The sequence below is a fragment of the Acomys russatus genome, chromosome 26 (genome assembly GCF_903995435.1).
Source record: "Acomys russatus chromosome 26, mAcoRus1.1, whole genome shotgun sequence".
Lineage (NCBI taxonomy): Eukaryota > Metazoa > Chordata > Mammalia > Rodentia > Muridae > Acomys > Acomys russatus.
The window spans coordinates 35,258,328-35,272,882 of NC_067162.1; the positions used below are offsets into that span (position 1 = coordinate 35,258,328).

At 53.5% G+C, this 14,555-nt stretch overlaps 1 protein-coding gene across 1 annotated transcript in view; it reads left to right on the forward strand.

Annotated features, from left to right (window-relative positions):
- The window catches only part of Vac14 (VAC14 component of PIKFYVE complex), a 107,008-nt gene extending 92,678 nt beyond the window's left edge, over positions 1-14,330 (forward strand). Inside the window, exons 15-19 of the mRNA XM_051169289.1 lie at positions 4,077-4,251; positions 5,466-5,584; positions 6,519-6,598; positions 9,593-9,743; positions 14,168-14,330. Coding sequence (XP_051025246.1) covers positions 4,077-4,251; positions 5,466-5,584; positions 6,519-6,598; positions 9,593-9,743; positions 14,168-14,330 — 688 coding nt within the window. The remainder of the gene's footprint in view (positions 1-4,076; positions 4,252-5,465; positions 5,585-6,518; positions 6,599-9,592; positions 9,744-14,167) is intronic.
- The last annotated feature ends 225 nt before the right edge of the window (positions 14,331-14,555 follow it).

A 14,555-nucleotide genomic window follows, 5' to 3' on the forward strand; every position in this document is an offset into this window, starting at 1 on the left:
CAGTGGCCCCACCTCGCTTCCTTCCCCTTGTCACAAGTCCTAGCTGAAGGGCTAGAAACACCCACCCCAGCCAGAGCCTTGGGATCTCCTGAGTTGTCAGATGTCCAGAGCATCAGGGGGCTCTAAGTCAGGCCTTGGCAGGAGCATCCCACTGCTCCTTTCTAGGGACCTGCTCCTAGCTTCCTGCTCCCCAAAGTTGCCTTTCACAAGGGAGACTCCTGGTGAGGTTGAACATCAGTAGTGCCTCCCAGAGGGTCATGTGGTAAAAAAGAGTTGGTCCCCGGGCAGTCACTGGGAATATGCCCTAGGAGGGGAGTGTGGGACCTCATTCTCTCTCTGGTTCCTGGCTTCTGAGGGAAGAGTTTTGCCCCACCCTGTGCTCCCAACCTAGGAGGCCATCTTCAACAGAGGCCCAGAGCCAGGGAGCCTCCAGAGCCATGAGCCGAAGGAACCTTTCATTGCTGCTTCAGGTGCTCATTACAGTAGCAAAGCAAGAGGGCACCATGTTCTGTGTTTCTTGCCTGCCCTTCCGCCTGGCATGGAAGTGTGTGCTCTGCAGTCTTCTAGGATAGTTTGGCCTCCCTGGGGGAGTCAGGAGACAAGCATCGCAGCCCTAGGGTGGCTCACTTGGCGTAGGGGTAAGTTTAAGTCTAGATGACTGTTGTCTGCCAACCAGAACATCTAAAGTTTGTAGTAACTTGCCAGTGGGTGAGCAGAGACATTCCAGAAGTAGGAACACTGGTATCTGCAGGGCTGTCCATGAGCCTTTTAATTCTTTTTCCTTTTTTTTTTTTTTTTTTTTTGTGTGTGTGTGGGGGGGGGTTAATATGCAGGTGTGTATATGTGTGCACATGTATGTTGAGGTCCAAGGTTGCTGTTGGGGATTGCCCTCAATAGCTCTTCCATCATATTCATTAAGGCAGGGTCTCTCATGAGCTTGTGGATATGCTAGTCTGGCCAAGTTGCTCTTAGGATCTCATTTCCACCTTCTGAGGCTGGCTGTCACACCCACTCGACATTTACATGGATTTGGGGGGATCCAAATTCAGGTCCTTGCACTTGCGTGCATAGCGAATACTGTAGCTGCTGGGCCATTTCCCCAGCCTCTGTACACAAAGCCCTTGAACAAAATAAGCAATAATGTGTATGCAGTAACATCCAACCATGGTAATGGAGCAACTGCTGCACATCAGGCCCTCTTAGGTTGAGGCACTTGAGGGTCACAGTCAAGTAAAAACTTTGCCTTTGTAGCTCATATTCTACAGTGAGAGACAAGACCCTAGCTAAAGCGCAGCCATGGTGACCAGTGCTCTGAAAGAAATATGCCCTGCTCTTAAGGTTGGCAGGCAGAGAAGACACATCAGACCCAGGCTTCCCCAGGGCGCTAAGTGGACATGAGACCTCGATGGCCAGAAGACAAGCCCAGAGGCTAAGGTGTCCTAGCAAAGGACATCAAGCTGAGGCTGGAGAGGTCCTGTGCTTAGTAGCAGGAGCTGGACTTCACAGTAGATGAGGCTCTAAGGATCAGAGGGGCCAGACTGGGGCTGCCTTTTAGATTTTTCAGAGCTGATGTGGGAGGAGCTGGAGAGCGTGGGCTCAGTTCAGTTCAGTTCCTACTGCTTTCACAGAAGACCCAGGCCAGGCTCCCAGCATCTACGCCAGGCATCTCACAACCATCTGAAACTGCAACTCCAGGGGGATCTGAGGTCCCTGGTCTCCATGGGCACCTGAACAAAGACACAGACCCATAATAAAAAATTATAAAAATAAATATTCTTAAAGTAAATACCTTTTTTAATGAGCAGGAAGTCAGACTGAGAGTTGTCTTGGGATTGACCCAGCAGGGCATGGCTGGCTTTTCCCTTGGACAGTGGTAGCCCAAAGGAGATGATGCTCAGGTGGGAGATGCTCGGAGGCAAAGCCCTGAGCCCATGGCTGGACCAGAATGAGGGGCTGGTGACTGTGAAGCTGAATGGGCAGTATAATGGTGTTTACTACCACAGGGAGGTGGCTCTGCAGGGACACCAAGAGTCACATTGTGGCCCCTGTGAAGCTCAAAGTGCTTGGGCGACATCCCCAAGGACTGTCCCGTCTGGTGAGGCCCAGGGCAAGAGAGGCACATGTGGAAGTCACTGACTCTAGGCCACTTTGAACATATTCATGGGACTCACAAAGACCAGAGAGAAGGGGATGTGGCACAGTCGGGTGAGGTAGGGAGGAACCAGTGGCAAAGAGATTATTTCCAGAAACTCTACCACCCTGACCTATAGCACCATCAGCATTCCCCCCGGTTCTCTGGGACAGCAGGAGACCATGGTGCCTGCCTGCTTCTTCTCAGCCTTGCCTGCCCCTCCAAACCATCCCTAACCCATCAGCACCTTAGGCTCCGACTGCTGCAAGTCCCAGCCAGGCTGACCCAGGGGTACTTGGAAAGTGCTGCCTGGCAGCCATTCAGCTGCTGGCCTGCCTCTGTCATGGAGACAGCAGCAGCTGCGGGCCACGGACACTTGTGACCAGTTGTCAGTACTCCTTTCCTCCCTGGCCTGCCCTTTCTGAATATTTCTGTCCCATAGCCTTGGAGACGGGCAGGAAGCACTGTCTAAGCTCTGCAGAAGGGCTCCCACCTGCCTGCTGACTGTCATCTGTACTGTGGAGGCTCTTGTCCCCGCATGTCATGCACCAAACAGTGGGCACCTCACATGAGGTGTTTTCCCACCTCCTTTCTGGTTCTCCTCCCATTTTAGACAGATATTACCCCCAATTTAATAGTTAAAGAAATTGCTATGCAGAGATACTGGGGTCACATGGCTGGGTTTGACCTACCCACATAGGAGTGGCCTTTACCACCTGGGTGGGTGAGATTCATTAACCCCTTGTTCATGGGTGCTCCGTCCTCCCAGCCCCAGTCCCACCCCCAACACGCCCAAACCTCATTTGGCTGTCTTTCTCCGTCTCTTGCCTGCTGGTTCCGTTGGAGCTAGGCTAGAGATATTTGCTCTTCAAGCTTTGGCCTCTCCATTACCAAATCCTCAGGGGCTGAGGGTATAGCAGAATTGCCTCAAGCCTAGCTGCAAAGCCGTGGCTAGTGTTCATAGTGAAGCAAGAAGCCCAGCCATGATGATTCCCATACAAGAATAGCCTGGTTTCAAACATATTGCCTCAAAGCATGGTTCGTGCAATTTGGCGCACAATACCTTGAAGCCTCTACCTTTTATGTGGTCTGTGGTGCTGCTTCCCTGGGACAGGCAAAGCAGAAGACATCGGCCCTAGACCAGAGACCATGAGGACAAGTACCTTGGACCACTAGTCCCAATCCAACAGGAAGCACGCACACTCACCTGCTCACTAGCCCTTTGCCCACTCCTGCTCTATCTGTTGCTTCGACTGCCCCAGAGACCCTGGAAAGGCTGTTTTCCCTTATTCTCTAGGCTCCTCTTTGGTAACAGAGCCTCTTTCTTAGCACCCAGGCCTTACCCCAGGCCTCTTACAAAAAGAATTATGTGGGTGCCAGTGGAGCCAGGCACCGCCGTGGTCTGGTGGCTTCCCCTCCCTGGGTTGGCATAGGGTCAGTGTAGCACAATGCTGCTGGGCCTAGAAACCTGCACACATCCCTCCAGGTAACGCTACAACTGAACAGCACAGACACTCTGACCCCAGGGGGCTTCCATGACTTGTGTGTGGAGACATTCTGAGATGAAGATGAAGTCTAGAGAGAAGTAATGTCCAAGAGGGCCAGAAACACCTTGGCATGGGGAGGCATTAGTGATATATGTGGGAGACATACATGATACAATGTATAGATTTGTTGATATATGTAAAATCCCAGGGAGGTACCCTAGTGCATTCCTGGTAGCCAGAGGCCTGACTGTCTTGTGAGGGAAGAGGGGCACAAATAGACTTTGTGTGTCATGGATTCTGAGTCATTAGGAAGTAAAGAGCTAGGCCTCCTATGCGCTGATGGTCCTGTGCCCATATACCCCCCAGCACCGAGGCCCCCTACAGCCATAATAAAGAGCAGGTTCCTCCAGGACCCTGAAAAGCCTTCAGAGTATAACCTTTCCCGGCTTGTTTTCCAGGCAGCTCTGCCTCCTGCTGAATGCAGAGAACATCTTCCATTCCATGGCAGACATCCTGCTCTGGGAAGAGGACCTCAAGTTCGCGTCCACCATGGTGCACACCCTCAATACCATCCTGCTCACCTCCACTGAGCTCTTCCAGCTGAGAAACCAGCTCAAGGACCTGAAGACACTGGTACTCCCCTCCGGCCCCAAAGTTAGGCTTGTAGGGGCACAGGACCCCACTCGCTCCTCAGCTGGTCCCAGGAGATCCACAGAAGGAGATGGGGAGCTGGGAGTCTTCCCTGCCCAGGGCCAGGTCACATGCTCTTCCCAGTTCCTGCCCCATCATTCACTGTCCCTTTGGCAACAGGCTCTGCTGGTTCTGGGATACTCTGCTCAGCAAAGTCCCCTTCTTGTGGTAAAAATTGAAATGTGGCTGGAAAACAAAGAGTTAACTGTTCTCTTTGCATTCCTCCTTGCTCTGGCCCCTCTCCCACAGCTGGACACATCTGTCATCAGCCACAGTATCTCATTGCTTCCTGTCCCAAGCTTTGGGTAAGGATGCCCAAAGGTTGGTCAGAAAAGCAGAGAGACACTGCAGGCCTGAGAGACATACAACTCACAGGCCCATGTGGTCTGACCAAGACACTGGGCTTCCCTCAGCTTACAGGGACCAGTGTCATGGGTGCATGAGTACCAGGGATTCATGTCCTGATGTGGGTTTGGGTCACTTTCCCTCTGCCCCCTGCCCAGCATGACTCTACCTCAACCCCTCCCTGGGAGTCTCAAGGACATTTAAGCCCACGTCTGTGAGGACATCTGAGGCCAAGTGGCTTGGAATGATCCAGGCCACAGCCCTACTTTCCTCCTGTGGTTATTTGCAGACATTTGCAGAGACCTTAAGAATTTTCCTCAGGCTCAGGGGCTCCCTACGTGTGGGCTCATCTGCAGGACTGCTTTCCTGTTACACTGAAAGCATGATGTGGGCTACCAAGGTAGGGGAAGATGGGCTTTGAGGATAGAGAGTGGAGCCTGGTCCCAAAGGAAACGTCTTCCCAGGCCCCAGCTCTGGGACCACAGAGTTCTGAGAGACAATTACCGTCATTTTGCCAGTGGCAGAAATGCCAGCTTACAAAGGGTAGGCTCACTTTTGACTAGGCCCTTGCTGCCACTACCACGTGGCTCTGTGAGGCCAGGAGGTAATGACAGGGTCTGAGGAGCTGTCAGCATTTCCTTTGTGACAGCTTGTTCCCAGCTGGGCTGCCAAACACAGCCTATTGCTGAGCTGGCACCCCAGCTGCCCCCAAGAGCCCCATGTCACAGCCCCTTGAGGTCCTTCCCCCCCTCAGGTCCTGTGTACCCAGTGACATGAAGCCAAAACTTCTAACTGCTATACCCCTCCCCCAGGAAAGCCAGAACCTCTTCTGCTGCCTGTACCGCTCCTGGTGCCACAACCCAGTCACCACCGTGTCGCTCTGCTTCCTCACCCAGAACTACCGGCACGCCTATGACCTCATCCAGAAGTTGTATCCTGTTGATGTCATTCAGTCCCCCAGTGAGGGCCAGGGGTGGCCCTGCTGCCGCTTTCCCATACTTGGCTTCCAGGCCTTGGGACATCCCCCAGGAGTGCTGTGTGGAGCGGTGCATTCAGGAAGGAGCTGTTATCAGTAAACAGGGCCCTTTAGACCTGAAGGGGAGGTAGGTCTGGAAAAACTCAGGAGTGGAGACAGCAGAGTGAGTTGAGCTCCACCTCCTGCCTCAGAGAAGAACCAGGCACGCAGTTCCCTGTGTCTCCTGCTAGCCCTGGTGTTTTGAATGGAAAAGGCCTGGGTACAGAACATGCTGAGGAGGTCTACAGGGCTGGCTCACATGTTGAAACTTTAGAAACCTCAAGAAGGGCCAAGAGCCCACCACGCATTCACAGAATGTGGGAGGACTTTCCTCACCAAAAGGCATCCATAGTCAGAACAGTAGGAATCAGAAGAGCCTCAGCTTTGAGCTTGACTTGCCACCTAGGATCAGAGCAGTGTTTGGGTAGTAAGAGTGAGCTTCTGCTGTGATGGGCCAGAAGCTGGGACCATGAAGGCTTGCTTTTCTTGTCACTTCTGTGACCCAGAGACCAAGAGTCCATTGGCCAGTTCCTAAGCTTTCCTGGCCTGCTAATTGGCTAGTCTCTCCTGCCTGGCTATAGGGCCACAGGAAGACAGCCAACTGTGAGAGCAGAACCCAGGCACCCATGCAAAAGAGCAGCTAGGCCACATCCCAATAGAGGAACCCAAAGGCCCAGAGAATGTCCTTCATGTGCTGAATCCCACTTGGAAAGAGCCAGGCCATGCACTGGGAAACTAAGTATGGCAAGGGGGACTTTGGATTCTGAGCCCAAGCCCCAGAGTCCGTCCTTTGCCACTCCTTGGGCAAAGATACTTCCAGTAAGGAGACTTTCCTTGACTGACCACCCAGCGGGGACCTGGAAGTCACCGTGGATTTCCTCACAGAGGTGGACAAACTGGTGCAGCTGATTGAGTGCCCCATCTTTACATGTAAGATGTGTCTCTAACAGGGCCATATACCACTCCTGACTGAAAGGAAAATGAGGGCAGTGACCCCAGGAGTGTTCTAGAATGTCAAGACTATAATATTAAATAGCTGGGCGCAGTGGCTCACATCTGTAATCCCAACACTCAGAGAGGCAGAGGCAAGCGGATCACTGTGAATCTGAGGCCAGCCTGGTCTACAGAGCAAGTCCAGGACAGCCAAGGCAGTTACACAGAGAAACCCTATCTGGAAAAAAAAAATGTAATATTAGAGATGGTAGTAATTGGTGATAAGCGGCCACCTGGAGTGGGATGGGGTACATGGCATCAGACCTTAGTTTTATCCATTTCCTCAAAATGGGTCACATACACATAGGCCAGTACTGACATGAAACCCTTCAGAATATTAAAACCAGACTCTGCCCTGGGGCTGTCCCTACTGCCCCTCCCCAGCCTGCTGTCTCTGCCCTGACTCTCTGGGCCTCTAGGCACCCCTTACAGGTACTCCTGCTTACCCAGGAGCTGTTCCCTCTCCTCTCCTGAGGGAGAGGTGGCATGTGCCAGGAACCAATAGGCAAGAGCTGCCTGGTGAGTAACACCAGGCTGAATGTGCAAAAGCGGCTGGCTGGGCGAGCACAGCTCTTGGCACCTCCACACATGAGGCGCCTGCTTCCCAAAGAGGGCAGCACTCCGAATAACACGCATGTGTTTACAGTGTGACACAGAAGCCAGAGGCATCCCTGGCTGAAGCCACCTTCCTGGCCTAGGTGGCCATCCCGGCCTTTAGCTCCTTGGCAGCATCTCTGGCCTGAGTGATCAGCCTTTACTCCTGGGACCCAAAAGCAAATTCAGGGGCTCAAGATTCCTCCTCCCCATTTAAAGGACCAGCTGTTTGAAGCAGCAGGTGCTGCAGTGACTCAGACCCTGGAAACAGCCAAGCAGATGGAGACCCTCCTCTCAACCTGTCCAAAGCATGCCCTGCCTAGCATCTCAGGTTCCTGAGGGCCTCACAGGGTGCAGGGCTCACCTACAGGCAGGTCTAGGCTAATCAAGAGGAAGCCTTAAGCTGCTCATCCTCAAAGATGCAAGGCAAGTCTAGTCTCCTTGAGGGCCAAAGACAAAAGAGAACTAGAAGCAGCTTCAAGCTTTTCCAGAGCTGTGTACATGTTAAAAGGATTTTCTAACCAGGCGATGGTGGCACATGCCTTTAATCTCAGCATTCAGGAGGCAGAGACAGACAGATCTCTGTGAGTTTGAGGCCAGCCTGGTCTACAGATTGAATTCCAGGCCAGCAAGGCTACACAGAGAAACCTTGTCTTAAACAACAAGACAAAACAAAAACAAAAAACATTTCCCTGTGCACATACCTTGCAGATCAACTCTTCTGTCACCTTAACAGGTTTCTCCCAACTCCCCCAGCTAGCTGAGCATCCTCCAGTGCTAGCTGGTCCTCATACAGCCTGAGCTAGCATTCAGTCTCAGAGGGCCTGGGCTTCTGAGCTCCCAGCTCTGAGTCAGGGCTCACACAAGCCCTTAGCTTTGATTAGTTTGCTTGAGTGGCTCATAGAACTCCAGGAAACACATTTACTGCTTCTCTTAAGGGGCACTACAGTGAGAATGGAGGGAGAGGAGGCTGCATCTCTCATAGCCCGCTCCTTGGTGGTTATGGGAGCTTCCTTTTTTGTTTTGTGTTTTTGCTTTGGTTTGGTTTGGTTTGGTTTTTTGAGACAAGGTTTCTCTATGTAGCCCTGGCTGTCCTGGAACTCGATCTCTAGACCAGACTGGCCTTGAACTCAGAGATCTGCCTGCCTCTGCCGCTCGATTGCTGGGATTGAAGGCTACCACTGCCCAGCAGGGACCTTCATTGTTTAAGCATGGTTGGTTTACTTCGGCCATTGTTATCAGCTCAGCCTTCTACTACTCATTGGCATGAGGGCTTCTTGTTTTAGAGACGCTGAGGCCTGCAGGAGTTCTGTGCTGGGGGCTTGGGTGACTCTCAGATGTGTGCTACCGTACATAGCTGTATGACGTCTGCCTCTTGGGATGAAAGGAGGGACTAAGAGGCCACCCAATCCTCTGCTACCCAGCACCAGGGCCGAGCTACTCAGGCTCCCAGCATCCTCCCAGACAGACTCCTTGCCCAACTCCTACTGGGAGGCAAGACCACTCTCTACGACTCTCTCTGGAAGAGTCTGGCTCCACTCTCTGGAAGGTATCTACAAATAATGTCTGCCAAGGTTTAAGGTGTGTGCGGAGCAGTGCTACTACTGAGGCCCCAGAGGGAAAGGAGGTCCCCTCTCCAGTCTGTCTCTTAACAGGCCTTAGATAGGCTGTAGCCACCTTGAGGTGCAGCTGGCCACCAGCAGATCCAGACTCCTAGTGTTGACAGAGATGCTAGGCAGAGAGCAAGAGTGCCCTGCCCTTGCAGAGTGGGATGGTAAGTGGCTGTATCCAAGTCGGATATCCAAATCACCTCCCAGACATTCGGGGCTTTGGTGTGCGCCTCACTACACACAAAGGCATTTTCCCATCCTGCCCTCCCTTAGCAAAGCCCTAATCCACTCTTTCTCTCCAGCTCACCCTATTTATAGCTCACGTGCTGGCACGTGCAGAGCCAACTGGGGAATCTGTTACTCTACAAGCCCCCACCCCCACCCCCCAACCCTCATTACAAGGAAGCAGCTGAGCCTAGGGGAGGTGGGCTTAGCCCAGCAGCAGGTTTGGGAATCTTAGTCTGAGAGGGCTGCTAGATAGGTCAGTCAAATGGTAGGTAGGGAGAAATTAGGTCATGGAAAGGGCTAAAATTCTCTGAGAGAAGGGGCCCCAGGCCTGGCTGGCTGTGGAGGAGCCAGTTTAACGCTAAGGCAGGTGTGTCCCAGCCTAGCAGTGCTAGCTCCAGGATGCTTCCAGTCCCCTCCCAGACAGACGGAGGCAGGGGACATGGCCTAGTGTGTTTCCAGAGCAGGGCCAAGATCCCTGACCCTGACTTCTGCCCTGCAGATCTGCGCCTGCAGCTGCTGGATGTGAAGAACAACCCGTACCTGATCAAGGCCCTGTACGGCCTTCTCATGCTGCTGCCCCAGAGCAGCGCCTTCCAGCTGCTCTCTCACCGGCTCCAGTGTGTGCCCAACCCTGAGCTACTGCAGACTGAGTGAGTGTGGGCCCAGGGCACTGCCCTCTGCCTCCAGGCCTATTCCATGGGAGATCCAAGGGACTTGCTGAGGTGCCCTGCTCCTGTCCCTTACCCTTTTGTCATTTCAACTCCGTCCAGGCCACAACTACCTTCTTTTGTCTTCAAAGCCACAGCCAATCCCAAGATGGGAGGTTCCGCAAGTGTCTATGGGGTAGAAATATATAGCCATGCTTTCCCAAGCAGGTTGGGGCATCTCAGAGAGACCAGGCCTCAGTTTGAGACCAGTACCAGGAGAAGCCTCTAGAGAGAGGAGCTCCAGGGATGGAGAGTAAGTGGGTCCAGAGAGCCAGATAGAGCCCAGGCTTGGACACCTCACAGGCTTGGGTGCCTTGCCATTCTGAGATGCTCAAACCTGGCCCTCCGAGAGCCCCAGCATCAGCAGGTCCTCCCACCACCATTGCAGGAACAGGGAGCAAGGATGTATCTGGGCTACTCTGCTAGGGTCCTGCTCTCAGGAAGAACATGTCTAAGCGGCCCAGCCTGGCATCCTCTGGCCAGGGGGGTCCAAGCTCCCACCCTGAACCCTCTGCTGGCCCTGGCCCCACAGCCTGTTGGGCTGTGTCTATATTTGGTAACCCTTGGAGGCTTTGCCTCATCCACAGGCATTTGGCATCGGAGATGGAAAATTTCACTTGTCAGGTCACCATGGAAACAAGCAGAGCCACTGAGAAGATTTACGCTGAATGGAGTGCACCCAGCTTGCATCAGCTGCCCTGTGTGTCTAGAATTCCCTCCTAGGCCATTGGAGCCACTCAGCAGGCCTGGCGCCTGGCTGCAGAGAAGGCCTCAGGCGTTTGCCCTCAGGGTAGCTGCAGCCAGCCTCAGGATAAGCCTGCTGCTTTCAGGTCTCTGGTGGCCGCGTGTCTTCCAGACCAGCCGGATAGGTTGTCCTGCCTGCTGTGCACTCCACCATCTCCTTACCCCTTTCCCAGTCAGCCTTGTGCTGTGTCTCATCAGCTCTGAGTGTCAACCAAGTGAACCGTGTGAAACATTTGGTGTGCCGAGCTTACCCAGGATTCAGGGGAGCCACTGTGAAGTTGGGCTGGTGTCTGGATCTGTCCTAGTTGGAGTGTCCCTGCCTCTGAGAGTAGAGAGATCTTGAGGTGGCAACACCTCCTCCCCAGCCTGACCTCTCCAGTGACCCTACCAGTGTCCAGGTAGGAAGGGAGAAGGCAGCAGGAAGGGCACTGCTCTGTGGGAGGTCTCAAGCCAGGCCACAAACCCTACCCCTTCTCAGAGCCCCTTTCTTAGGATTCTGCTGACAATATCTTGTCTGGGGAGGGGAGAGAAGGCTGTCCAAGGCAAGGCAAGATAAATACCCAGAGAGAAACTAGGTAAAAGGGTTTCCTCAGGAAAATCCTGAATCAAAGGAGTGAGACCTCTGCGTAGAGGACTCTTCTGTGGGTCAGTGAATGGTTTCAGGCCTAAAATAGGGTCTGGCCCAAGTTCTCCATAGCTATGCTATGTGTTCTCAGGCAAATTCCATACCCTCTCTGAGCTCCCAGTTTCTTGGTAGTTGCACATGTGGGCCAAATAGACAGGAGATATTGAGGTGTTCCCAGCCTTATAGCTTTTGCAGGGATCAGGGAAGAGATACAGGCATGGAAACAGTGGGTGGGAAGGGACCTCAGACAGCTGGAGAAGGAGTCAGGTTGCAGGGTTGAGGGGCAGAGGGGCAGTTCACACTCTGGAAAGGGGCTGTGGGCAGCCCCAGCCCAGGGTGGGGCAGGCAGATGGCAGACAGCTGGCCTGCAAGCAGAACAGCTGGGGGAGTTTATGCACTGGACACCCATCCCTATGCATTCTCACTAGGGTTTCGGGACCATGGGCCACTCAGGCTCTATAACCATCGTCAGTGAGGCAAGAGGGGTTCTCTGAAAGAAAAGCTAGTGGCAGATATATGGGTAGGGTAGCAGAGGAAGAGTGTCAGCTCTACCCTGCAGGCCAGATACTGCTATCACCCAGTACCTGAGGGTTGTGGAAAAGAACGCATGCCATTGTGATGGGTAAGGAGATGCTTGTAATCCCAGCACTGGCAGAATCAGAGTTCAAAGGAGTATAGAGGCCAGCCTTAGGTACATGAGAAGCTGTCCCAAGCAAGCACCAAGGCTGGTCATGATGGCTAGAAAGGATCTCCCTACCAGATAGGCCAAGACAGCTCACCACTCTGAGGTCCCAGAAAGCAAGATACAACTGCTTCCCCAGCCCCCACCCTGGGTATCTTTTTGTTCTAGTTTGCTTTCTGTTGCCATGACAAAACACTAACCAAAAGCAACTTGAGAAGAAAAGAGTTTATTTCAGGTCTGGAAAAGGGTTTGGCCCAAGTTCTCCATAGCTCTGCTGTGTGGCCTCAGGCAAATTCAATACCTTCTCTGGGTCCCTAGTTTCTTGGTAGTTGTACATGTGGGCTAAATGGACAGGATGTGTTGGGGTATTCCCAGGCTTCAAGCTTTTGCAGGGAACAGTCCATCACTAAGGGAAGTCAGAGCAGGAACTGAAGCAGAGACCACAGAGGAAAGTGGCTTACTTGTTTGCTCTGCATGGTTTGCTCAGTTTGCCTGCTTATATAACACAGGATCACCTGCCCATGGGTAACATCACCCACATCAGTCTTAATCAAGGAATGCCCCCAGAGACATGCCTACAGGCCAGTCTAATAGAGGCAGTTCCTCCACTGAGGTTCCATACTCCCAAGTTACAATAGTTTGTGTCAAGTTGACAAAACTAAGGAAAGCATCCCTCAACCCATCATATTAGTCCATCTCTGGACCTTTGACTCCAGGTTTGCTAAGGGTGTTGTCAGGACAGCATGTAAATTCTTGAGCACCCCACCCCCACCCCAGGGTCATCTCTGTAGCCTTGATCCCCGCTGTCCCAGATTAAATAGCTTGGGTAACAGCCACACTCTGGACCTAGGACTACAAGCTCTAAGTCCCTCTGCCCCATTAGGAGTTTGTCAGTGGTACCTCTACCAATAGCTGGTGGGCCAGAGAGACCCCTTCCCCCATTCCCAGAAGCCCTCAAATGACAACCGAGTGGGCATCACCAGGCCACTTTTACTCTTCAAGCAACAGCGATCAAGCCCTGGCTCAGGAGGCAGTGGCTTAAGGCCCAGGAAAACACAGGCCACAGGTGCTGTTGAAGATGTGTCCTCCAAAGAGAGGAAAGGGGAGCAGTGTGGGCTAGGGTGTGGGGGGTAGACTCAAGTTCCCAAAGTCACATCTGGGAGCATGGCCTGAAGCTGGGCAGGCCACAGCAGTACCATCACACTTCAGCCATTGGTTTTCCTCACCTGGCCAACCTCCCTGGGGAAGGTGCCATTGTTGTGCTGTTGTGCTTCCCCACTCTGGACAGAGCAGCCAGGGGCACCAGGCCTTGGGGTGCCTGCTCTCAGGGTGGCATTGCTATGGGTAGCTGCCCATCTCATACCTGAGCTGGGGCTGGACACCAGGCAAGTTTCTTTGATGTCCTATCAGGAAGGAACATTACACTCATGCCATGACGTGTCTCCTCTGGCAGCCTCTTTTACATGCTAAGAAATAGAGTTGTATGGCCAAGGTCAAATGTCTAGGCCAGGCCCACCTAACCTATTTCCTCAGCTGCCATCAGCACCAGCCATCCTGGGTCCTCTTCACCACCTCAAAGGACCCGGGGAGTCTACTTAGCTGAGTGGGCCACAGTTCTCATGAAACCCTTTGCCAGAGACTCTAAGCCAGTAAGCCAGGAATGGGATGGGGACCTGAGTGGCAAGCTTATCACAGTTGACGTGAGGCAACATGGTTGGTACATCAAACAGTTGGAAGACCATGTGCACTATAGATACACTGCTGTACAAAACAGCTAAGGAGAACGGTAGCAACAGGAATGCAGGTGCCATCAGCATGCCCAGTGCTGACAGAAGCTCTCTTCTCTGGGGACAGGTAGTAACTGCAGGTCTTGGGACCCAATGCCCTGCCAAGTTGCAGGTCCAGCAGAGAGTCTTCAGTGATCCCAGCTGTCTGCAGCCCAAGCCATACCACAGAGAAAGGGCTGGGCTGCTGCCTCCCCCTTCTCCTCAGACCCTGTTCCAGGCCCCAGCTGGCTTCCTGGCTGGCTGCTAGCCCTGGCTCTCACCCCAAAGGGAGCCACTGGTAAACAGGAAATGCTTCCCCATGCAATGCCTGCTCTGGGCGCCATCAACAGCCCACAGGCTGAGAGATATCCAAGCAGCGGTTGGCTGGTGGTTCTCACCAGCTGCAGGAGAGGGGGTGGTCGTGGGACCCCAAGCACAATGGGTGTGGCTGCTAGGAAGATGCTGCTGGGCAGGGACAGACACCCAGAGGTTGAATCCCACCAGTACTGCCATGATGCAAACACTGCCTCTGTTCTGTGCATCTTCCCAGAGACAGTCTGAAAGCCGCTCCCAAGTCCCAGAAAGGGGACTCCCCCAGCATCGACTACACAGAGCTACTGCAGCACTTTGAAAAAGTCCAGAAACAGCACCTGGAAGTAAGACACCAGCGCAGCGGGCGAGGGGATCACTTGGACCGCCGGGTTGTGCTCTGATGTACCTGGCATGGTGAAGGGCCCAGGTGGCCCATGAAGCACTCAGGGTCTCCAGGGTGAGGCCACAGGAGCCTGAGAACCTGCCTCAGGCAGGGCTGGACCTGACCACCAGCCCAGGGTAGGGAGGGGGGCAGTCTGCTCTGTCAGCCTCAGCTCCTCCCAGCAGAGCACCTGGACCCCAGCACTGTCAACTACACCCTGGCTTGGGACCGATGGATTCCCTCC